At 51.4% G+C, this 25,500-nt stretch overlaps 1 protein-coding gene across 1 annotated transcript in view; it reads right to left on the reverse strand.

Annotated features, from left to right (window-relative positions):
* Window positions 1–25,500, reverse strand: part of poln (polymerase (DNA directed) nu) — a gene marked incomplete at both ends in the record, with an annotated part of 221,806 nt that overhangs the window by 164,980 nt on the left and 31,326 nt on the right. Inside the window, 5 exons of the mRNA XM_083640219.1 lie at window positions 4,081–4,146; window positions 18,418–18,474; window positions 20,789–20,845; window positions 21,305–21,400; window positions 22,644–22,727. Coding sequence (XP_083496345.1) covers window positions 4,081–4,146; window positions 18,418–18,474; window positions 20,789–20,845; window positions 21,305–21,400; window positions 22,644–22,727 — 360 coding nt within the window. The remainder of the gene's footprint in view (window positions 1–4,080; window positions 4,147–18,417; window positions 18,475–20,788; window positions 20,846–21,304; window positions 21,401–22,643; window positions 22,728–25,500) is intronic.

Genomic DNA, 25,500 nt, shown 5'->3' on the forward strand with positions numbered 1-25,500 from the left:
GCTAATGTTTCTATTTCGGTAGCCAGCTAGCGAACGTTGTTACCGTCGTTAGCTAGCTAGCGGCTACCTAGCCGTCCTATACTGATGACGTCACTAGCAGGAGACGAGCAGTAAACACTACCGCAAGGCACTCTGGGCATTGTGGAGCGGAGCTCCCGTTTGCGACACTAGGAGGCTAGCTAGCTACCATTTGTTTTCTCAGAGGCCGAGTGTTTTCCGGGGATGCGGCTCTAACTGTGGTATATCAGAGTGGTATACGCTAAATATACCACAGCTGTGAGCCAATCAGAGTGCTTGATTTGAGAAAGCTGTTTTATAAGGATGTATATGATGTGTATGTAGTACGCATATCGCTGCTGTCGTTCCAGGACCTCGAATTTCCAAAACAGAAACTTTTCAGGAAGTAAAAAAAACCTGTTTGCTCTTAAACTACTGAACCAAATGTCGTCAAAGTTGGCACATGTCTTAATTATAGTTAGTTTCCCGCTGAATGTGTCATTACTTTATAAATATCTGACCTGGATAAGCTCAAATGATGTTGTTTATATTATCAGTCCGACTGGGAAGCGCTTTCTCATGGCCAGTCAAGCGGGAGGCAGCCGCATCCTCATGCACGAGCCCCCAAGCTCCAGGCCGCGGGCGCGCGTGCAGGAGCAGCAGGATTGCCCCTCGCCTCTCATGGCCGATTTGGGGCTTTCGCATGGGGTGAGAAATAGTCTGACATAACGTAACGTTAACGTTACTTTATTCTCGTCAGAAAGCACTCCGATTTGCATGTTAAAACAAGTTTGCAGCCTAGGAATAACTGGAAAACATTTGATTGATATATTAACGTCAGAGGAAGCCAGGATGAGTCAAAACGATATGAGAAATACACAGCGCGTCTGCCGTGTGTCTTTTCCGGGTTTAGTGTCCTGCGTGGGGGGGTACACACGGAGGTAGGGGGGGGATTTCGAGGTTTGACTGACAGATTGAGGGCGAATGGCGTTACGAGATTTACTCACAAGCTCGTTTTAATGCTTTTCCATTGGTTGCATTTGTTAAAAACCACACAGAGACGTGAAGGGTGACCAATGGCATTGATTCATGACAAAAAGTAAGAAAGTGAAAAAAGTGACATTCGAGGTCCTGGCCCGACACCGACGATATGTATGATGTAGTTCATGACCATTATGAGAAAATAAAAACGCATACCTAAAAACATCACCACCCTCAACAACCAAAAACAATGGACGTCGGCACAAAGGCGAGTCTGTAGTACCCATTAGTCTCAATAGTGGGCAGTCTAAGACAGGAGCCAGATGGTAGGAGCTGAAAGTCGTGGTGCAGGGAGCGGGCACAGTGCCATTAACTTAGGTCCACTCTCAGCTTTCTCTTTCCATTGCTGTATCTTCAGTAAGGCCTTCTGGGTATTGTAGGCAGGTACAGAGTCATGGCCTGAGCTCTCCACTCCACTGCAGTTCAGCACCCTGGACAGCTCTGCTAACTGAGAACTGTTGCCTATAGCAGAAGCAACCTGCAGTAGTAGGCTTGTCGTAGCCACTGCTGGGCCCTAATCACTTGTGTCAACTACAACGAAAGTGGATGTTCTTGAAATGAACCAATATTAATCATGGAAACCAAAGGTTGCACAATTATCTACCCCTCTGTCTCATCACTATGTGATAGGTGTCAGGTGTTGGAAGGTACACTATCCCATGCTTTTTGGTTTTGCCCTTCGCTATCTGGATTCTGGGCCAAAATATTTGATTGGTACTCTAAGGCCTATAAAATAACTTGTCAGCCGGAGGTGGAACTCGCCATCTTCTGCTGCTCAGAATCCTCTCTGCTCCCTAATGCTCCCTAATGCTGTGCAGCAGTCTCTGATGCAGGGGATGAGTGTTGCCAAGGGACTCATTCTGAAGGAGTGGAAGTCCCCCTCTGCACCTTCTTTTCGGCTGTGGCTGACGGACATGGTCTCGGTTGTGCGTATGGAGAGACTCCGGTTCCTGAGGACCAATTCGCTCAAGAAATTCTCGGTTATCTGGGACCCGTTTCTGGCCTACTTGGATGAGGTTGGGAGAGACGGGTGATTTGCCCGGCTGACTTTTTATGGACCCTTTCCGTGTGATGCCACACACTCTTACAGGCATACGAGCACTTGAATGTGGCTGGTTAATGCCAACACTGGAATATAGATGTATGTATGTATGTTTTTGTTTTTGTCTGAGCCTGTTTGTTCCCTATGTTTTGAAAATTGTAAAATAAAATATTTAAAAAAATAAATAATGGAAACCAAAATCGCCACATACAATTAGTGGATAAAGTACCTAGACTAAGTAGAGAACCGTTTCTTTCTGTTTGTCTGATTGTTGAGTTCTTACTAGCTGTAACCTTGTCTCCTGCCTCCACGTCCACGCTGTGGGCCCTAACCTTGTCTCCTGCCTCCACGTCCCCGCTGTGGGCCCTAACCTTGTCTCCTGCCTCCACGTCCACGCTGTGGGCCCTAACCTTGTCTCCTGCCTCCACGTCCCCGCTGTGGGCCCTAACCTTGTCTCCTGCCTCCACGTCCACGCTGTGGGCCCTAACCTTGTCTCCTGCCTCCACGTCCACGCTGTGGGCCCTAACCTTGTCTCCTGCCTCCACGTCCACGCTGTGGGCTCTAACCTTGTCTCCTGCCTCCACGTCCACGCTGTGGGCCCTAACCTTGTCTCCTGCCTCCACGTCCCCGCTGTGGGCTCTAACCTTGTCTCCTGCCTCCACGTCCACGCTGTGGGCCCTAACCTTGTCTCCTGCCTCCACGTCCACGCTGTGGGCCCTAACCTTGTCTCCTGCCTCCACGTCCCCGCTGTGGGCCTTAACCTTGTCTCCTGCCTCCACGTCTACGCTGTGGGCCCTAACCTTGTCTCCTGCCTCCACGTCCCCGCTGTGGGCCCTAACCTTGTCTCCTGCCTCCACGTCCACGCTGTGGGCCCTAACCTTGTCTCCTGCCTCCACGTCCACGCTGTGGGCCCTAACCTTGTCTCCTGCCTCCACGTCCACGCTGTGGGCCCTAACCTTGTCTCCTGCCTCCACGTCCACGCTGTGGGCCCTAACCTTGTCTCCTGCCTCCACGTCCCCGCTGTGGGCCCTAACCTTGTCTCCTGCCTCCACGTCCCCGCTGTGGGCCCTAACCTTGTCTCCTGCCTCCACGTCCCCGCTGTGGGCCCTAACCTTGTCTCCTGCCTCCACGTCCACGCTGTGGGCCCTAACCTTGTCTCCTGCCTCCACGTCCATGCTGTGGGCCCTAACCTTGTCTCCTGCCTCCACGTCCCCGCTGTGGGCTCTAACCTTGTCTCCTGCCTCCACGTCCCCGCTGTGGGCCCTAACCTTGTCTCCTGCCTCCACGTCCCCGCTGTGGGCCCTAACCTTGTCTCCTGCCTCCACGTCCACGCTGTGGGCCCTAACCTTGTCTCCTGCCTCCACGTCCCCGCTGTGGGCCCTAACCTTGTCTCCTGCCTCCACGTCCACGCTGTGGGCCCTAACCTTGTCTCCTGCCTCCACGTCCACGCCGTGGGCCCTAACCTTGTCTCCTGCCTCCACGTCCACGCTGTGGGCCCTAACCTTGTCTCCTGCCTCCACGTCCACGCTGTGGGCCCTAACCTTGTCTCCTGCCTCCACGTCCCCGCTGTGGGCCCTAACCTTGTCTCTTGCCTCCACGTCCACGCTGTGGGCCCTAACCTTGTCTCCTGCCTCCACGTCCACGCTGTGGGCCCTAACCTTGTCTCCTGCCTCCACGTCCACGCTGTGGGCCCTAACCTTGTCTCCTGCCTCCACGTCCCCGCTGTGGGCCCTAACCTTGTCTCTTGCCTCCACGTCCACGCTGTGGGCCCTAACCTTGTCTCCTGCCTCCACGTCCACGCTGTGGGCCCTAACCTTGCTTCTCTCAGTCTGTTTTGCTTGTGATTAAGGAACGCTCTTGTGCATAAGGCCTTACTGAAAGTCAAATGAGCCACAACAAAACCTTGAATATGTCCAGTCGACATGCTGCGAGGAGAAGAAAGGGAGAGCAGGAGCTGAAGAGAGGGAGGTGTGGAGAGATGGCAGGGGGGTTGTACTCACTGGGTGCTTGGATGAGATTCTGCCGGTTACCACGCTGGTCTGGTGCCATGTGGAGGAGATGTAGTTCTGAAGTGTCGAGGGGAGAGAGAGAGAGAGAGCAAGAGAGACAGAGAGAGACAGAGAGAGAGAGGGAGACACAGAGAGAGAGGGGGAGAGACAGAGAGAGAGAGAGACAGAGAGAGAGAGAGAGAGAGAGAGAGGGAGAGAGAGAGAGAGAGGGAGAGCAGTAGAGGAGTAAATCAGATACAGAGGGCCAACAACAAAACAATCACTTCAAACAACATAAAGGCCTTGTTACAAGAGGCAATAAAATGAAGCATTCCAAGCATTAGGACACAGTATTTTCAGTATATTTTAGAGTCAGCTGTGTTAAGGTGCGTTCACACTGACCTATTAAAGTTTTTCGCTGGCATCGAGTTAACATACAAAGTCAATGCAAACGAGCGATTGAGCGTATATTCGCCCGGGAGAAAAATCGCTGGGCGTCCGAGCGACAGAGACAGAGCAATAGGGCGAAAATTCGCTCGTCGCCCGAGATGAAATATCCCAACTGGAGCGAAATTACGCTGGCATCAGTCGCTCGCTGTTCAACGCTGATTGGCTACCGTGTGAGAGTGAGTCAAGGATCACACTGGCTTGGAACAAACCGCTGGTTTATTGTGTGGCAACAAACCGCATTGACAGCTGATTGACAGGCTGACAGCTGACATGAAGTGAAGTCTGTACTACCGGTATGGAGCTCGCGTTAGGAGCACGCTGATAGGCTTAGCTTGTAAACAACTACGGTGGCTCGTAGTGGACAAACATCATGACATTGCGTAACGTTATAGCCCCCAGATGTCCGTCAATTCGTGTGCCTGTTGATGAGCGATTTAAACAGAGCGACAGAGCGATTCCAAAGGGTTGAATCGAGCGACGGAGAGAAAAATAAATATCTCTGTGTGAACACAGCTTTACTCATTTTGTTTGATATCAGCAGCTGAACGCCATTCAACCTGACATGAATACTGTGCCCATCTCCATTGCCTTCATTCATTTTTTCGATACAACATCACTGTAACTTTGCCCTCAGACCACAGGCTACTGACGGTGGACTGCTCTGAGAGGCAGGCGAATCACAGGGCGAAGTCAGTCTTTCAGAAAGCTAATCAGACGGTGTGTTTTTGCGCCTCCTGGTGGGTGAAAACAGAAGTGGACTTACAGGTGAAAAAAAAATATTCCCACCGCAGCACTGCCGCACCTTGCGCGCAGGACAGTCGCGGGGGAGTGGTCTCAGTTTGGCTGGCTGCATCTGTAGCAACAACATTGCCATGCTACTGTCTGTAATATGCTCAATGTGAGCTAGCTGTTTGCTGGCAGTAGTGCCAGTCAGTCATACAGAAATGATAAGCAACACTAACTGTGCAGGTACTGGATGGTGTTAGGTGATGAAGAAGACCCTGCCCCCGACAGACAGATAAGGTGAAACACTGGCTGGCTGATGCTTCTCTGGTAGTCTACACCAAAGCATGACACCCATTATATCCCCTCCCACTATTCCGCCACTATTTTAAAGCATGGCACCCATTCTACCCTAAAGCGAGGCACCCATAAGCTCTATATGTGAACATGTGTTTATTTGGCAAAGGGATTCACTACTAAAGGCTTGCAGCCAATTAAATTAAGCATAGTTTGGTTGCTAAGAAATCGACATATGTCCGTTTGCAAAATGTGTGTCTATATTTTTCTATTATATAATTGTTCGATGTGTTATTACTACTACTGTAATTTGTTACTGTTGTGTCAGCTAGCCCTCCTTTCGCTGTACTCTCCATATAGTCTCTCATACTCCCCCTGCTCTCCCTCCCCACCTCCTCCCGTTCCCGAACCCCCCCCCCCTCCACTTTTCTAAAGCATGGCATCCATTCTCTTTCTTTCCCCCTTCCCCTCCCTCTCCTTCTCCGCTCTCTCCTCCCCCACATTTCCTATTCTCTCCCCACCTCCTCCCTCCCCCTGCTCTCTTCTCCCCCACACACACCCCCGCCCCCCCCCTCCTCTGCTCTCTTCGGGCTCCTTCCCCACCTCCTATACCCTCCAACATTTCCCATTCCCTCCCCACCCCATCACTCTCACATTCCCCCTGCTCTCCCTCCCTTCTCCTGCTCTCTCCTCTGCTCTATCCTATATTTCTATATTTTCTATATTTCTCTATCAATTGCTCAATGTGTTATCTTTATTCTGTAATTTGCTACTGTTGTGTCAGCTAGAATTAGCTAGACATATTCTCTGTGAAGCCCTCTGAGACATGCTTGTGAATTAGGGCTATATAAATAAACTTGACTTGACTTGACGATGAGGTTATAACTGGCGACAGGTGTTGGTGACGCCCCCTTGAGACTGGAGCTGATTATGGGCGACACAAACAAACTTGACTTGTTGTCTCAAGTTGCTTTTCGTGTGATTGCAAACACGCAACACACACGCAAACACGCAACAAACACGCAACACACACGCAAACACGCAACGCGCAAACACGCAACAAACACGCAACACACACGCAACACCCACGCAACACACACGCAAACTCCTGAGAACCCGATGTGCTGCCACAGCTTTGTTACATTAAACGTACGATAAAACTATTTTCTCATAGCAAAGAAACATTGAAATACACACTTGACTCTGCGTGTCACATTGCTGCCTGATAGTGTGCAGTGTGTTAGCTCTCCACACGGCGAGCAAATCAGCAGCATCAGAAGCCAAGCAGCTGCTGTGACAGCCAGAGCAGTTCATTAGCAGAGCTCAATAACACAGAGTGAGACACACAAGCTGGAGCTCCACACAGTCTCAGGAGGCTGGTCTGTAGTGTTAGTTTTATTTCGTTGAAGCTCGGCTCCCACCTATTGCCATCTCTGCGTGGTACACGCTATCGAATGCTCTTACCTTTTATTACTTTAAAAGTGTCCTTTCCAACCATCCATTAGACCGTTGACAGGATGCAGACTGGACCCTTGGAAAATCCGGGGCGATCCTGACGGTCTCATGGTCTCCGATCCAATAACAGGAGTAGAGGCGGGCACAAGCCCTCACGCCTGGAATTGGACCGGGAAAACCCCACTCTTACCTGCATTCGGCCAAGGACAGACGTGTGAATTATTGCTCCAGATTAGCGTTAGCTTGCCCGACCACTTTCACTTCAACTGCTCCCCGTACATCGGCGTAGCGGACGGGAACCTCGGTCGTTGATTTTCCGGTCTGGAAGGTTACCTTCGCCTGGGCGGTGAAAGTTGGAGGCGACAGAGCTAAGTGCTTTTTTTTTCACTGTCGGCGGCTTCTAAGAACAAGCCGGTCCGAGTGTCGTTGTATGCTTGCTAATTGAATTGCTCTGTCTAAGCTAACCTCACGTAGAGATAACTCTCCGCTACTAGCGTCACGTGTTTCGTAGCTTAGTCTCGTTCTTGTGTTGGTTACAGGTATTAGTCGGCACCATTGCCGACTAGCTTGCTAGAGTTAAGACCCGCTAAAATAGCCTGCCGCCTACGCGCGCTCGGTCTGCCACGTTCAGTGGTTTGTGTTAACTCGCTTGCTTCAGTGTTACCCACAAGGCGAAAAAGAAGAGGATAAATTTAACGTTAACGTTGTTCGCCTGTCACTACCGCGTGTTCTAACAGGATGGCTAGTGTTAACAAGGCGAAGCGCTGTGCGGACCCCAAGTGTGTCGCGTGGCTATCAGCCAAGGACTCGCACACGCTGTGTGTTGAATGCCTGGGACAGGCCCACGCAGATAGCTGCCTCGGAGATCCGGAGTTTTGCCTCGCCTGTACTGAGATGCCTCGTAGCACTCAAAAATACAGGGCAGACTTCTTCAGAGGCCACGCTGGCGGCGTTGCTGCTGCAGCTGAGCCCAGCCAGAGTCAGACTACCTCTGGGCCTGTTACCTCCGGCAGCCCGCTGCCTCTCGGACAGCAGCACGTTGACAGCTCTCGGGAGGGCTCCCAGCACAGCTCCCAGGAGAGCTCCCCACGTGCTTCTCTTTTGGGTTCACAGCACGGCCACAAGGAGGGTTCCCAGCAGCGCTCCCAGGGGAGCTCCCCACGTGCTTCTCGTTATGGTTCACAGCATGGCCACAAGGAGGGTTCCCAGCAGCGCTGCCCGCTGAAGCGCCCACGGCAAGATGCGCGGGGTTCCCGGTCGGGTTCGCAGCACAGCTACCAAAGAAAAAAGGTAGGTTCCCAACAGTGCTCCCCGCCGAAGCGCCCGCGGCATGACGCGCGGATTTCCCAACGCGGTTCTCGGTCGGGTTCACAGCACAGCTACCAGGTAGGTTCCCAGCGTGACCTCCCGTCGGGATCACGGCAGTGCGAGCAGTATACCCGGCACAGTTTCCCAGCAGGTTCACGGCACAAGACGGGTTCCCAGCGCGGTCCCCACCTGGGTTCCCCACATGGTTCCCGCTGTTCCCTGCCCCCCTCCCCCAGGTCGGGTGAAGGTGCGGCTGACTCCCGTGTCTCAGAATGGGCTCGCCTTTCCGCCAAGATGGCCGGAGGCGGGGGACCCTGGGATGACTTCCTCGAGATCCACCCAAAACGAGATGATGAGGCCTCCCTGCTGGCCGGCCCGGGTAACCCAGAAAGGGCTCACCCCAGGGGGCTCCCCCCTCCTGACGACATCTCCTCTGAGATCTACCAGAAGGAGTTCAGGGAGGTCGTGGCCAGGGCTGTTTCCGCCCTCGACTGGGACTGGCCTACGCCCCCTACCGTCGAGAAGGACATGTTCACCCCCTCCCACTTCCGCGCCGTTGAGACGCCGCTACGGGGTAGCCTGCCCTTCTGCCCCGACGTGCAGCGTAGGGTTCAGCGATCCTGGACCAAACCCTACTCCTCTGAGGCCCCCATCCGACGCTTTAAGTGCTGGTCTAGCGTCGTGGAAGGGGCCCAATCAGGCTATGAACATCCCCCCCCACTGGAGAAGGCAGTGGCGGACCATCTGCTTCCAGGCCAGAAGAAGGAAGGGAAGCCCTTGCTCCCCTCCCCAGCCTGCAGGGAGACTGCTTCGCTCCTGGAAAAGTCCTATCTGGCGGCAGGCCAGGCGGCCTCCATGGCCAACACCATGGCCTTCCTGCTGAAGTATCATTGCTTCCTGGTAGACCAGGTCCAAGCAGCCCCCGAGCCTGAAATGTTCACTGAGCTACGCCGGGTCTCCGACTACGTCTTCAAGATGCTGGAGTGTGTGTCGGAGGACTCAGGTAGGGTCATGGGATCTTCGGTGGCCGCCTTGCGTCACCTCTGGCTGCAGCTCACCAGCCTGCGTGGCCATGAGAGGACGGACCTCCTCAACGCGCCCGTTTGCCCTACCGGGCTCTTCGGTTCAATGGCGGACCTCGCCAGCAGGGCCCAGAGGCGGCGTGAGGACACTGAGGCGGTCGGCAGAGTCCTGCCGCGCAAGACCGGGGCGACCCATCACACAGCGAGGCCACCTCCTGCCCGAGGTCGTTCGACGACGACCCGCGGCAGCCCTGCACGCCGTCCACGGGACAGGCACCCCCAGGGGTGGTCCGGTACCCCGGCCAACACAGACAGGAACAGCTTGAATGCCCCAAGGAACGCGGGGCCAACACCTCCCCAGCCAGCCTGGACTGGCGCGGGTCGAGGAAGCCGTGCCCGCCGCAGCAGGGGCTCCCGCCGTAACCCTGACAAGTCGGCCACCGCGACCGGGCCCCGAGGCCCGGCGCGTACCTAGCGGTCCCCCGGGGGGGGGGGGGGGGGGGCAGCCTCCACGCTGCCAGGACCGGGCGTCCCGCAGTGTTGTCGAGCGCCGAAGAGAGCCTTGCTCAGTACGTGTCCCTTGCCGGCGAAAGCTGCGAGGTGCACGGAAGGCACCTCACCATCTGCAGGCCCCCCTGCTATTCCCCCCCCCACGGCTGGCGTCGCACCAGCTGGGCAACGACCTCCTGCGGCCTCCGGGATGCAGCCCCCCCGGGCTGGTCCTGCTGGGGCCGCACACCACGGGCGGCGACTCGCCGCGGCCTCCGGGACGCAGCTCCTATGGGCTGGTCCTGCCGGGGCTGCACGCCATGCTGCCACGCCTCCGGGACGCACCCCCCCTGGGGCTGTCCTGCTGGGGCCGTGTGCCGTGGCACCTCAGGATCATGTGCCAGGGGTAACCCCGACTCAGGGCACCAGACCTGCCCTGGCAAACAGCCTCCCCCTGTGGAAGAGGCTGTGCAGACCCACACCGTGGGTGCTGCGAACGCTGGAGAAGGGCTACGCGCTGCAGTTCGCGGCCCCCCCGCCTGCTTTCACGGGCATCCCTGTCTCAGACCTGGCGGATGCGGACTCCATGGCTGTCCTCGGCGAGGAAGTCTCCTCGCTTCTGGCAAAGGGCGCGATACGGCCCGTGCCGGACAAGGACAGGCAGTCCGGGTTCTACCACAGGTACTTCCTGGTGCCCAAGAAGGACGGGTCCCTACGGCCCATCCTCGACCTCAGGCGGCTAAACCCCCTGCTCAGGAAGCTTCCCTTCCGCATGTTAACGCTCCCCACACTGTTCAGAGCGATCAGACCGGGGGACTTCTTCACGTCAGTCGACCTAAAGGACGCCTTCTTCCACGTTTCCATCGTGGAAAGGCACAGGAGGTACCTCCGGTTCTCCTTTCAGGGAGTCTCCTACGAGTACTGCGTACTCCCCTTCGGCCTGTCTCTAAGTCCCAGGACTTTCACAGTCTGCGTCAACACAGCGCTGGCTCCCCTCCGAGAGATGGGGATCCGCGTTTACGTCTACCTCGACGACGCCCTGATAGCGGCGAGCTCGAGCGAGATGGTGTCCGCACACACCGAGGTGCTGACTTCCCACCTCCAGGCCTTGGGGTTCCTTATAAACTGGCGCAAGAGCGCCCTTGTACCTCAACAGGTCACGACCTTCCTGGGTCTGGAGCTAGACTCCCTTTCAATGCGCGCCCGCCTCTCTCCGGAGAGGCTGGACAACCTTCGGAGGACAGCGGAGACTCGGCATCGCGCACGCACGATCTCCGTTCACCAGTGCTCCGTGCTACTGGGCCTTATGGCCGCGGCGACCGCGGCTATTCCTCTGGGGCTGCTGCACATGCGCCCCTTCCAGAGGTGGTTCCTCGGTCATTGCTTGGACCCAGCGATACATCGGTCCCGCGTCCTTACGCTGTCGGACCGCGCTCGCCAAGCCTTGGAAGTGTGGACGGACCGCTGTTGGCTCTCAGAGGGCGCCAGACTGGGTCCGGTCCCACTCAGGCGAGTGATTCGGACCGACGCCTCCCTTTGGGGCTGGGGCGCGGTCTTCGAAGGCCAGGCTGCAAACGGGCGATGGCAAGCCCAACAGCTTCGCCACATAAACATACTAGAGCTGGAGGCAGTTCGCCTCGCTCTTTGGCACTTCCAACATCAGATCATGGGCCACCATGTACTGATACGGTCGGACAACACCGCGACAGTGGCGTACATCAACCGCCAGGGCGGTGTCCGGTCGCTGGCTCTGAACCAGCTGGCTACGGTCATCCACGAGTGGGCCCGTCTCCACCTGCTGTCCCTGTCGGCGGCACACATTCGGGGCCACCTCAACCTGGGAGCGGACCTGCTATCGCGGGGCAACCCGCGCAATTCAAAATGGGTTCTCCACCCACAGGTGGTGGAGCAGATCTGGGCCAGGTTCGGGCAAGCCAGCGTCGATCTCTTCGCCTCGCGGCTCGCACACCATTGCCCCCAGTGGTTTTCCATCCTCGCGGACGATCCACCGTTGGGCCACGACGCGCTGGCGCACGTCTGGCCGAGGGCGGCCCTCTATGCGTTCCCCCCAATCGCACTGATTCCCCAGGTGCTGGCCAGGGTGAGACAGCAAGGGCTACAGCTCATTCTGGTAGCCCCGCACTGGCCGTCGCAGGTCTGGTTTGCGGATCTGATCACTCTGACGAGAGGTCCTCCGTGGCTGCTGCCGCGTCGGAAGGACCTGCTGTCGCAGGCGGGCGGAGAGATACTCCACCCATCCCCACACAAGTGGAAGCTGGCCGTTTGGTCCCTGAACGGGAACGGTTGCTAGCCCAGGGCCTGCCTGCGAACGTGGTGCAAACCATACAGAGTGCTAGAGCCACCTCGACTCGCACTCAGTACACCTACAAGTGGCAGTCCTTCTCGCGCTGGTGCGCAGAAAGGAACCTGGACCCGGTGACCTGCGACGTTCGGCCCATTCTCTGCTTCCTCCAGGGTCTGTACGAAGCGGGCCAGTCGCCGCAGTCCCTTAAGGTTTATGTGGCCACCATCTCGGCCTGCCACATGGACATCGAGGGCAAGACAGTGGGAGGCCTGTCTTTGGTCTCTCGTTTCATGACGGGTGTGCGCAAGCTTCGCCCCCAGACGAGGAACATCTTTCCCAAGTGGGACTTGGTCACGGTCTTGGATGGCCTCTCGAGGCCTCCGTTTGAACCACTCGACGCTGCCGACCTGAAACACCTCTCGCTGAAGACGGCATTGCTTCTCGCTTTGTCTTCCGGCAAGAGAGTGGGAGACTTGATTGCCCTGTCAGTGCAACAATCGTGCATGGTGTTCTCTAACGATGGGCGCAGGGCCACGCTCCGCCCGAACCCTGCTTATCAGCCTAAGTGTATTGGGGCTGGCTTCAGGTCCATGACCATAGACCTGGTCGCGTTTGAGCCTTCCGCCTCTTCTTCGGCGGAAGAGAGGAGACTTCGGTCGCTCTGCCCCGTGCAGGCGCTCCGTGCCTATGTGGCCAAGACGCGTACTTTGCGTACGTCTAACCAGCTTCTGGTGTGCCATGGGGCTAAGGCTTTGGGCAAGCCGTTGTCCAAACAGCGTCTATCGCACTGGATAGTGGAGGCCATTAACTTGGCCTATTCTGCCGCTGGGAAGGTTCCACCGGAAGGAATTAAGGCCCACTCTACTCGGGGCGTGGCTTCTTCCTGGGCGCTGTTGCGCGGTGTGACGGTGGAAGATATGTGCGCAGCTGCGTCATGGTCGACTCACCATACCTTTGTGAGGTTTTATAGTCTGGATGTGGGAGGCGCGACATTCGCTCATGCGGTTCTGTCTGCCTCCACGGACTAGTTGCCTCGCTGACTGCTCCCCAATCCTTATCGGGTTCCCATGCGCTATAAGCCGTGGCGGCCCATTTTTCGATCGAGAGTCGCAAGGTCGGGCACTTAGGTGCTCCTTTGCAGCAAGGTCGGTTGTAAGGTGGCAATAGGTGGGAGCCGAGCTTCAACGAAATAAAACTAAGGGGTTGTCCTACAACCCAGGTTTTATGAGTGAAGCGAGGCTCCCACCTCAGGTGCCTTGCTGCCAGTCTGTCTGGTTGTGGCCGAATGCCGGGTGAGTGGGGTTTTCCCGGTCCAATTCCAGGCGTGAGGGCTTGTGCCCGCCTCTACTCCTGTTATTGGATCGGAGACCATGAGACCGTCAGGATCGCCCCGGATTTTCCAAGGGTCCAGTCTGCATCCTGTCAACGGTCTAATGGATGGTTGGAAAGGACACTTTTAAAGTAATAAAAGGTAAGAGCATTCGATAGCGTGTACCACGCACGCAGAGATGGCAATAGGTGGGAGCCTCGCTTCACTCATTAAACCTGGGTTGTAGGACAACCCCTTAGTTTAGACTGGTCTATAGTGTTAGTTTAGACCGGTCTATAGTGTTAGTTTAGACCGGTCTATAGTGTTAGTTTAGACCGGTCTATAGTGTTAGTTTAGACTGGTCTATAGTGTTAGTTTAGACTGGTTTATAGTGTTAGTTTAGACTGGTCTATAGTGTTAGGCCAGTCTTCATTTTGCTCATAGTCATAGATTCGTTTTTTTCTGCTGGAGTAAACAGAGCTGAGTGTTTGGATGCAGTTAGTCAGATGGCCATGTTTCCTACTTTGAAAATAGTCTTAATTTACCCAGAATTCATTGTACCGTAGTCCTGCTTAACACATTGACTGCCAGCCGTTTTTTTTTTGCTGTAGGTACAGTAGCTTCTGCCAAGCCGTTTTTTGAGGATTCTGGCTCATTTTACAAGAGCCGAGGATTCTTTTCTGCTTGGAGTTTGTGAACACAAAGTTCACAAAAGTACTAATAGAATGTGTGCTTTCTCTGTCTAAAAGAGTTAGTTTGTAGAGTTAGTAGTTATGTAGATATTAGCCGTTGAGTACAGCATGGTTTTAGCGTCTGAGAGTGAAAGCTGAGATAATCGCAGTTTTGTGAAATTCAATCAAACAGGCAGAACAGTCACTTTAACCATTTATTTTTGGCATCAGTGAGAGATCAGACATCCAAACAATATAGTTCCGAACGCCCTCTCCTTCAAACTCCTCCCCCCGTGGGCGTGTCTGGTGGATTTCAGCCTGCGTTTGTCACAAGCGAGTGCTCTGCTGCTGCTGCTGCTGCTGCGAGTTTGAGCAGCCTCCCTCCCTGGCAGCGAGTTTGAGCAGCCTCCCTCCCTGGCAGCGAGTGTGGATAGGGCTCACTCGTCTCTTGGGTTTGAGAGCCCCGATGAAGCCCCGTGCGACTCTAGGCTTTATGCTGCCCACCCAGTCCATTTCTGGAACCCCCCACCGCAGCAGCGCGAAAGCGTCCCCGCCTACAGTATGAGAATGAGGCTCGTTCGTTTCTGGGTTTTCGGAATGCGTGCGATTCTGGCCTTTCTGCGGGCGTTTCAAAGTGTGTTTCACCCATAATCTATTATGCAAATTTGCAATCCCCCGTGTGCTGCTGCTGGCGCGGCCGCTCTCGGGCGAGTCTGGTGACTGATGACTGTAAAATCGCCAAGCCATTTCCTTGAGAATGGAGGAAGCAGCCGCGGGAGGCGGCGGCTTTTGGTTGACTTTCTCTCTGTCGGGAGAGCACCGTCGCCACCTAGCTGGTCGGTAAAATAGATTATACACATTCAATACTTCCAATATCTCCATAGGAGACGCGGGGGGCATTGATCCACGTAGCACCGTCAAAAATTTTTTTTTTTTTTTTGACGACTCAACTCGTCGTTGGCAGTGAACGCTTGGATTCTGTTTGACGACTCAACTCGTCATTGGCAGTGAACGTGTTAAGAATAGTCAAGAACTAAACCGCTTTGTGGCTCAGTGGCCTTGTCGTCTGAGTGTCCGCCCTGAGACTGGGAGGTCGTGAGTTCGATCCCCGGCAGAGTCATACGAAAGACTATAAAAATGGGACCCATTTGCCTCCCTGCTTGGCACTCAGCATCAAAGGGTTGGAATTGGGGTGTTAGATCACCATGTGATTCCTGAGCGCGGCGCACGCTGCTGCTCACCGCTCCCCCAGGGGATGGGTCAAATGCGGAGAACAAATTTCACACATTGTGTGACAATCAGTGGGACTTTACCTTTACCTTTGTGCACCGGAGGAATTGAGACGGCATCTGAAGTCTGACTATTTGTTATATCTAAGCCAGAGTCAAAGTCTATCTACATTTATTTTTATTTTATTTTACCTTTATTTTACCAGGCGAGACAATTAAGAACAAAATTCTTATTTACAATGTCGGCCTGCCTCATAAGGGGAAAAGGGAGGAGGGCTAAAAGATCAAAACATGTTAAAAACAAACAAAGCACATAAAACTACAATTAAATGAGATGCAACAAAACAACAATAAGCATTAAACACAGCAGTAAAAAACACATAACACAACATCAACGCAAGGACAGCAACAATAACACAGAGGTATAAAAACAGAAAGTGAGCAGACATGAGTGCAAGGGGGCATAAAAACAAGTAAAGGTGGACAGAGGGGGTGTGTAATGGACGTGATACAAGTGCTACCCTACAGAGAAGGGAAGCATGTACAAGAATCAGTGAGGGTGTCTGAAATAGTGAGTCTGAAGGCAGAGAGGGAGATGAGTTTGTCCAGTTTGAGGGTTTTTTGCAGAGCATTCCAGTCAGAGGGGGCAGCAAACTGGAATGATGCATCTAAGCTACATCTTCTGTCTGCCTATTCAAAAGGCAGTAAGTACTGTGGTCAGGTAGTATTTTGTTTAGTTATTGACTGTTTTTTTTATGAGGTAGCGTTGACTTGTAATGTTGACATGTGATTATATTTGATTATGTATTTTGTTGTGTGCCAAGACCAAAGACCACAACGGAAATAAGTCTATGACTTTTTTGTGTTATCCTTGACATATTTTAATGATACGTGACAATCTTTTATCATGTATTGTATATACTGTCCAATAAACTAAACTAAACTAAAACTAAAAACAGCAGTGGCAGTAAACAAGAAACCAAAGAGGGGGTTGTACTACGACACACTATCACACCACAACAGAACGCATCTAGGCCTGTGAGCGCTCTCTGGTGTAAGGGCGGTGTAATGACACCCTGAGGGTCACTCTGTTGCACTGTGTGTTACTGTGCTGTATTGGACCATAGTATTCCTCTGGAGTTTTCCATTGGAAATACTGAGAGTAGGAATGGGATAGAATGATGACGGCATTCCCACCTTACCTGCACAATTCCAAGGCGGGTTACTAATGAAGTTACCTGAGCTCTTATGGCATTAGATTGAGCGCACCTGAGGAAGCGATTGCTAAACGCGTTGTTCGCCAAATAAATCACGGTCAAGTAGGGGTGTCACGATACACTCAGTTCACGACACGATACGATACACGATATTGGGTTCACGATAACGATATTTAAGATTTGTAAGTTGAGGGGGCATCCTCCACGCTAATTTGAGTCATTTCACCATTTTCATCCTCTGTGTCTGTATAACGTCCCTCGTCTGTTCAAACAAAGCAATGAAAAGGAGAGCGAGCATGCAATCAGATGCAGATCAGTGCCACCATGTTCAGCTTCTTTTTCTCGCGATATGAGATTTCATCTCAACGATACATATCGTCACGATTTGATATCGCGCTATATTGTGGGACGATATATTGTGACATCCCTACAGTCAAGTCATTGCAGTGTGCGGTGGTGGTATTATTTTCATTTTGATTCTTAATGTTCCTGCAACCCGACCAGCACCTGGTCATTCCCCTGGCTGTGCGTAGGGAGCTCTCTTCACTACGGGTTACTCATGGTAAATGGTAAATGGTAAATGGCCTGCATTTATATAGCGCTTTTATCCAAAGCGCTTTACAATCAGTAGGTAGTCTACATTCACCCATTCATACACCGATGGCGGCAGGCTACCACGCAGGGTGCCTACACACCATCGGGAGCAAGGAGGGTTAGGTGTCTTGCCCAAGGACACAACGACAGCAGCTGGGAGGGAGCGGGGATCGAACCGCCAACCCTTGCGTCATTGGCCGACCCGCTCTACCTCCTGAGCTAAAGCCGCCCCTCCATGAGGTTTGCGTGGCTTACGAGCACACGTCTAACCTGTAGTGTTCCCACAGTGAAGCAGACTGTGCACAACAGTAATGGGGAAAACAGATCTGTATGATCTGTACGATGCTGTCTGGCCTTCAACCTTCTCTTGACACTTGCTGTTCGGCGCCCTAAGGAGACTCTCCAACAAAAATCCATATCTCACAATGAGCAAAGGGGGGCTTTGGCATTGATTGGGAAAGTTTGCCAGACATGGCGTGCGAGATGGAAACTTACCTAAAGTTAGGTACTGACTTTATGACGTTTGGCGAATAGACCCATTTCACAGCAACTGTTTTGAGGTGGTAAAGCAGGAAGTAAAGCAGGTGTGACCACTACCATTAACTGTGGTTCCATTCCGTTTAGGTGTTCAGGGCCTTCGTTATGTTATTGCTTACACGTGTGGTACCTCCTGCTTTACCACCTCAAGATGGTTGCTGTGAAAAGGGAGCATGCATTAGTGTTGGGAATGTGACCCACCCACTGTCGCCATTTTACTTGCTGTCACACAGTGTCTGCGCCAGTGTTTTCTTTGCGTTAAAGTTATTTCTTTGCGTTCATTTCCTTTTCCTGGCGGCTGGGGCGGTCGAGTTGTGTGAAAGGCTGCAATAATGGGCATTGGGAAAGGGGGTGGAGCTTGAACACAGGGCAAAATGCCAGCTATCCTCGTGTAGCCAATATTATGAATGAGTTTATTTATTTGCACTCATTTAAAACATAATATAACAAACATAAACATTTGCCTACATATTGTGCAGGTGAACATCTAAAAAACCCGAGAGGGCTTGTAAACATGATGTCACCTCTTATCAAGTCGAGTTACGGTTGTAATGTAACTCAACCAATATGGTGGAGAACAATCCCAGAATGCAATGCGCAATCTTGCATTGCATAGCGGGATTGATTTGCACTGCATTCTGGGATTGATTCCCAAGCCTAATTGGCAAACATTACAAGACACCAATAGTTAAAAAAAATAAAAAATAAAAAGGTGTGAGGGTCAGAGCCACAGGTAGCCTCACCTTGCTCATCATGCATGACAGAATCCCGTCGACAAAAGTGGACTTGATCTTGTGAACCTGAAGGCAACAAAACAATTTGTTACTTTAAAACCAAGGTCAGTATTTAGATAGTGTAGATACTGTTACAGTACATGTCCTCCACTATACTGATTTTAAGTACCGTAAATTCCGGACTATAAGACGCACCGGTCTATAAGCCGCACCTTCAAAGGTGACTATTTTTTTCTTCTATAAGCCGCACCGGTCTATAAGCCGCGGGTGTTTTGATGTTTAATTACCATATGTAAGGCTTCGTGCACAGAGGGGATTGTCGGGAATGGATGGCTGTTTGGGGAAGCTCCCATTTATTAACATTTCAACAAAACAAAAGTCAGGTCACTAATCCCCAGACAAAATCACACATTGTGGTATTTTTTGTTTTTTTTACAGTGCACACAGTGTCCGCGGTGTGGTGAAAAGAGGGCAAGAGAGGAAATTAAAACAGAAGTGGATTTATAGTTAGAAAGAGTGCTAAAGAAGAGAGAATTCCGTTTTTTATTTTTTTATTTTAGTTACCCACAGTACTATTGACCAGTCCAACTCAAAAGATATTCGGCAGTTTCACTTTGAGCTCTTGTTCCGCCGCTGTCCATCAATGGTTATGACGAGTCTCGCTGGGTACAGTACGCCAAAGCGATATCCATTGACTCGATGCTGCTGTTGTATGTTGCGCGTTTCTGTTGCACCAACGCGGAGGTCCTGCCGGGACGAAAAAGCGCGTACCCTCCCAGGTGAGGGGCTTCTTCCCCGCAGCCTGGAGGATGAGTTGACGGTCGGGCCAGCGGAGTAGGCAGATGAAGATGGCCCTCGGTGGCAGGCCGGAAAGAAAGAAGAAAGGAGGAGGAGGAGAAACCGCCACCTCCACAGCCAGCCACCTCACACACCCCAACTGTTTAATAGTGCCCGGCTCGCATGCCTCTCGGTCGGCTGGCCGGACAATATGCACCCCGCTGCAGCAGCACCTTCGGGAGGTTTTCTCACTGTGTTCGGGACTTCGGCTCTAACTCGGCCAGATGGCTGGACACGAGTGAAACTCTTCACGGTTGCATTATTTTCTTTAGTGAGTGAGTGGATGGACTTCTGCACGTTTTCAAACTTGTTTTCAAGCTGCTCAAAACCTCTGAGCGATGTCGGACTTAATCGATAGTGTTTCACGGAGTAAAAGTTTAGCCCAAGCGGTGTATCTCCAGCCTCCAGCAGGTGAGTCATTTCCTCATTCATGGCGTGATTGCTTGTCTTTTTCTTTCTGCTTACCTGTGTTGTGTTATGTTATGTTATGTTATGTTGTTAAAAGAGGGCAAGAGAGGAAATTAAAACAGAAGTGGATTTATAGTTAGAAAGAGTGCTAAAAAAGAGAGATTTTTTTTTTTTTTTGGAAAAAATCCATAGATAAGACGCACCGTTATATAAGCCGCAGGGGGCAAAAAAGGCCAAAAAACGGGAAAAAAGCCGCGGCTTATAGTCCGGAATTTACGGTATATACTTGTATGCAAAAGGGACTGTTTAACTTTGCTCCTCCAAAATGCAGGTAAGATAAACAACATATATTGACTATCTCACGTTTGATTTGGATGGTGAAAGAATCCCTTTTGCCTTAAGCCCCTCCCACACATGAGCTCTTCACCCGCTTCTATGGGGAGAGCCGGGGTGCCTCCTAGCTACGCCGCGGTGCTTCCTAGCTACGCCGCGGTGCCTCCTAGCTACGCCGCGGTGCTTCCTAGCTACGCCACGGTGCCTCCTAGCTACGCCGCGGTGCTTCCTAGCTACGCCGCGGTGCCTCCTAGCTACGCCGCGGTGCCTCCTAGCTACGCCGCGGTGCCGCCTAGCTACGCCGCGGTGCTTCCTAGCTACGCCGCGGTGCCTCCTGGCTACGCCGCGGTGCCTCCTGGCTACGCCGCGGTGCCTTCTGGCTACGCCGCGGTGCTTCCTAGCTACGTCGCGGTGCTTCCTGGCTACGCCGCGGTGCCTCCTGGCTACGCCGCGGTGCCTCCTGGCTACGCCGCGGTGCCTCCTAGCTACGCCGCGGTGCCGCCTAGCTACGCCGCGGTGCCGCCTAGCTACGCCGCGGTGCCTCCTAGCTACGCCGCGGTGCTTCCTAGCTACGCCGGGGTGCCTCCTAGCTACGCCGCGGTGCCTCCTAGCTACGCGGCAGCGCTACACTTGGCTTTAAGACTTAAAGGGATTCTCATCTTAAAGGGAGTCTTAAAGGGATACACACGCAAATGCTGCATCAGGTATCAATGGGTTAATAAGCAGACCTGTTGTTTTAGGATATTTTTGCTGGACAATAATACCACATGATTCAAGAAAACCAGTTGCGACCACGACTCACCTGTCTGTACTCCAGAATGATCTTTGGCAGAGGGTGCAGGTCCTGAAGCTGCAACAACTGCACACAGACATGCGAGAGGAGAGGAAGACGGAAGAAATAGTTTATTAAAAGGTTCAGTTGCACTTTGGACTTCGTAGGACTTGGCAACTTGCATTATCCCCTTGCACTGTATGTATTTGTTGTCTTGCTGTCTTTGTATCATAAATGTTAATATTATGGACTGTGAAAATCTATCATTGTGTGTAGTGTTGCAGCTGTGTGTATCACATGAATGTGATTATTTACAGTATCAAATCACAAGAAGGAATGGTGTGGATAAAAAAACAAATAAAAAAGTAAAGAAAAAATTTAAAAAAGAATTAATGTGTGGCACCTGCTTGTGCATATGACAGTGTCTGAGTGTCTGTGTGTGCGCGCGTGTGTGTGCATGTGTGTGTGCGCGCGTGTGGGTGTGTGTGTGTGTGCGCACGTGCATGTGTGTGTGTGTATGTGTGTGCGTGCGTGTGTGCTCCTCACTGCAGCCTCTGATGTTGACTGCTGTTGTTTGTTGATGGTCTTTGGAAGCTTCTTGTTCTCACAGAGCTGATGGAGACGCAGCTTCTCAAACAGGACCTTTAAACAGTGGAAATCGATGACAAAGACACACACGCACACGCACACCACACACACACACACACACACACACACCACACACACACACGGTGTCATTCTACATTTCAACATTTGATAAAATTGCCCTGGAAATAATCCAAAATGCCCCCGAAATATATTTCACCAGGACAAAAATAGCCCTCGTTTAAAAAGTGACTTTCCGGGGCATGGTGGTGCAGTGGTAGTGCAGTGGTAAGCGCTGTCGCCTCACAGCTAGAAGGTCCTGGGTTCGAATCCCACCTGGGACACTGTGAGCGCTGAAGGAGTGCGTGCCCGTCCGCATGTCCTCGAGTGCCCACCGCCCGGGGTGGGGGTTGTCAAAAGGGCCTTTCTGTGTGGAGTTTGCATGTTCTCCCCGTGCCCCCTGGGGGTTTCCTTCATACAGTATAGGAACCCCTCAACAAAACATGCAATATCCTGGTCGCCTGAAGTAGTGCCTCCTCTGGTCGTGAAGGGCGCCTGTTCGGAGGGAGGGGAACTGGTTGGAATAGCGTGATCCTCCCACGTACTATGTCCTACCGGGTGAAGCTTCCCCTGTCAGGTGAAAAGAAGCGGCTGACTAACTGCCCATGTCTCGGAGGAAGCATGGAGCCAGTTTCAGCTCTCCCCAGATCGGCAGAGGGTGGAGCAACAACCAGGATAAATACATTAAAATTAGCACTAATGGGGGATAAAAAAAATCGGGGGGGAAGGGGGGGGGGGAGATAAAAAAAAAAAAAAAAAAAATACTTTCCTACCCTGACACACACATAAAGGTACAGGACACATAAAGGTACAGGACACATAAAGGTACAGACACATAAAGGTACAGACACATAAAGGTACAGACACATAAAGGTACAGACCATTCGTAGCTGGGTGCTGACACACACATAAAGGTACAGACACATAAAGGTACAGACCCTTCGTAGCTGACACACACATAAAGGTACAGACACATAAAGGTACAGACCGTTCGTAGCTGACACACACATAAAGGTACAGACACATAAAGGTACAGACCATTCGTAGCTGACACACACATAAAGGTACAGACACATAAAGGTACAGACCATTCGTAGCTGACACACACACATAAAGGTACAGACACATAAAGGTACAGACCATTCGTAGCTGACACACACATAAAGGTACAGACACATAAAGGTACAGACCATTCGTAGCTGACACACACATAAAGGTACAGACACATAAAGGTACAGACCATTCGTAGCTGGGTGCTGCTGGAGACCAGGAATTTTTGACCCGCCGCCTGGTGGGCCTCCTGCTCCAACTGCTTCAACTTAGTCTGAAAGAGAGAGAGAGAGAGAGAGAGAGAGAGAAGAGAGGAGAGAGAGAGAGAGAGAGAGGAGAGAGAGAGAGAGAGAGAGAGAGAGAGAGAGAGAGAGAGGAGAGAGAGGAGAGAGAGAGAGAGTGAGAGAGAGAGAGGAGAGAGGAAGAGAAGAGAGAGAGAGAGAGAGAGAAGAGAGAGAGAGAGAGAGAGAGAGAGAGAGAGAGAGAGAGAGACAGAGAGAGAGAGAGAGAGAGAGAGAGAGAGGGGGGGGGGGGATGTGGGGAGGAGAGAGTTTACTAAATGTTTGAAAGTCTATCTAGTTGGCATTTCTGTGACAATTCACGTCACGCAATCTCAATCCGATGCAAATCCCACCCATTATGCTACTTGGTTAAAACAAAACACTTAAGAATTACAACTATTACAACAATTATACTGAACCGGAGCTGGTATGGAATACAATTTTACGAGTAAGTTAAATCCATCCATCCCTCCTTCTGTCAATAAATCAACATTTCAGTGTCGTGTCATGTGACATTAATGGCTGTGTCATGTGACAGTAATGGCTGACGCCTCGCAACATCCCAATATAATTTATGTGAAGAACATATGTCTCGCTGGCATAAAGAACATGACAGTTAAGGTCCTTACACACCGAGCACGTTTTTTTCATGCGATTAATTCGCACGTCAATAATATTTTCCGAACCTACAGTATATCAGTCAATGCAACCGTGCATACCAACGGCGAAGTTTCGCGGAGCGTTATTGCGGTGTTTATTTTTTCGAACCACGGTCGATTTTTCAGAAATTTGTTTCCCGACGTGTACACATCTGTGGCTGTGATTGACAGGTGGGTCAAAACTCGCATCGCAATTTCGTGCCGTATATTCGCATCGCTCTTGATGTGTGTAAGGACCTTTAACCTGGCAGCAGTGAGACAATAATATTCCATAATAATATTATTATTTTTTTTTATGGTGGACCTCTCATTCATAATATGCACAGCTGGGAATATATCAGGAGCAAGCCACTCATATATTTAAACAGGGGTATTATAACCTCCCAATCAAACATCTAATACCTTTTCTTCGCTGAATTTGAAGATTTGTGTTTGAGCTGAATATGGTGTATACTGATCATCCGAGCACAATATGGCTGTAAACTAGGCCACAAAACAACTTTTTCTATTAGAATATGTAATCCTATGTGAATTGTGATGAAACAAAAAGACTTTTTGCGACCCCGTCCCCCCCAAACAACATAATCCTCCTTTCATTACTCTCTGTGGATATAAACCCGAAGAACAAAGAGTTGGAAGACAGTTGTGTTCTTTTGATGCCAATAAAGTATCTTTATTGCAATGGGATGATTTATTTATTTATTTATTATTCCTTTTCCAGACTTGTCGACAAACCCTGTCTAATAAAAGCTGTGTTGACTTGACTTCATTAGCCTGTTAATATGTGTAAGACAGAAACTAGCCTGGTCTCTCCGTCCCTTCAGTGGCCTGAGGCAGACCGTCGCTATGCTAATCTGTGCTGCTAACATCAGTCACACACGAGCAGCAAGGGCAAGAGGATCACACACACACACACACACACACAGACCAGTGGCAACGAGCATTAGCTAACGCTAACACACAACCCACACACAGACCAGTGGCAACGAGCATTAGCTAACACACACACACACACAGACCAGTGGCAACGAGAGCATTAGCTAACACACACACACACACAGACCAGTGGCAACGAGCATTAGCTAACACACACACACACACACACACACACACACACACAGGGTTTAAATGACTGCTGTGATAATCCAGTGGAATAAAGGAATGAACTGTGTTTTCTTCCCTGACGGCCGACACAGACACCATGACCAAAACATGCTGACGAGACGGGGATGGAGGGAGGGAGGGTCGAGAGAGAAACAGAGGAACGAACGGAGAGCGAGAGAAAGGAAGAAGAGAGGGAGAAAGAGACAGAGAAGCAACCTGGAGGGAGAGATGAGAGAGAGACTGAGACAGAGAGGTGGCAGGAGAGAGAGAAGGGGAGAGAGAGGCACTTAAGAGAGGAGAGAGGGAGTAAAGCAATGAAAAAGAGAATAAGAGGGAGGGAGTAAAGCAATGAAAGAGGAGAATAAGAGGGAGGGAGTAAAGCAATGAAAGAGAGAATAAGAGGGAGGGAGTAAAGCAATGAAAGAGAGAATAAGAGGGAGGGAGTAAAGCAATGAAAGAGAGAATAAGAGGGAGGGAGGGAGTAAAGCAATGAAAGAGAGAATAAGAGGGAGGGAGGGAGTAAAGCAATGAAAGAGAGAATAAGAGGGAGGGAGTAAAGCAATGAAAGAGAGAATAAGAGGGAGGGAGTAAAGCAATGAAAGAGAGAATAAGAGGGAGGGAGGGAGGGAGTAAAGCAATGAAAGAGAGAATAAGAGGGAGGGAGGGAGTAAAGCAATGAAAGAGAGAATAAGAGGGAGGGAGTAAAGCAATGAAAGAGAGAATAAGAGGGAGGAGGGAGTAAAGCAATGAAAAAGAGAATAAGAGGGAGGGAGTAAAGCAATGAAAGAGAGAATAAGAGGGGGAGGGGAGTAAAGCAATGAAAGAGAGAATAAGAGGGAGGGAGTAAAGCAATGAAAGAGAGAATAGAGGGAAGGGAGGGAGGGAGTAAAGCAATGAAAGAGAGAATAAGAGGAGGGAGTAAAGCAATGAAAGAGAGAATAAGAGGGAGGGGAGTAAAGCAATGAAAGAGAGAATAAGAGGGAGGGAGTAAAGCAATGAAAGA

Source organism: Poromitra crassiceps (genome assembly GCF_964638095.1).
Source record: "Poromitra crassiceps genome assembly, chromosome: 7".
Lineage (NCBI taxonomy): Eukaryota > Metazoa > Chordata > Actinopteri > Beryciformes > Melamphaidae > Poromitra > Poromitra crassiceps.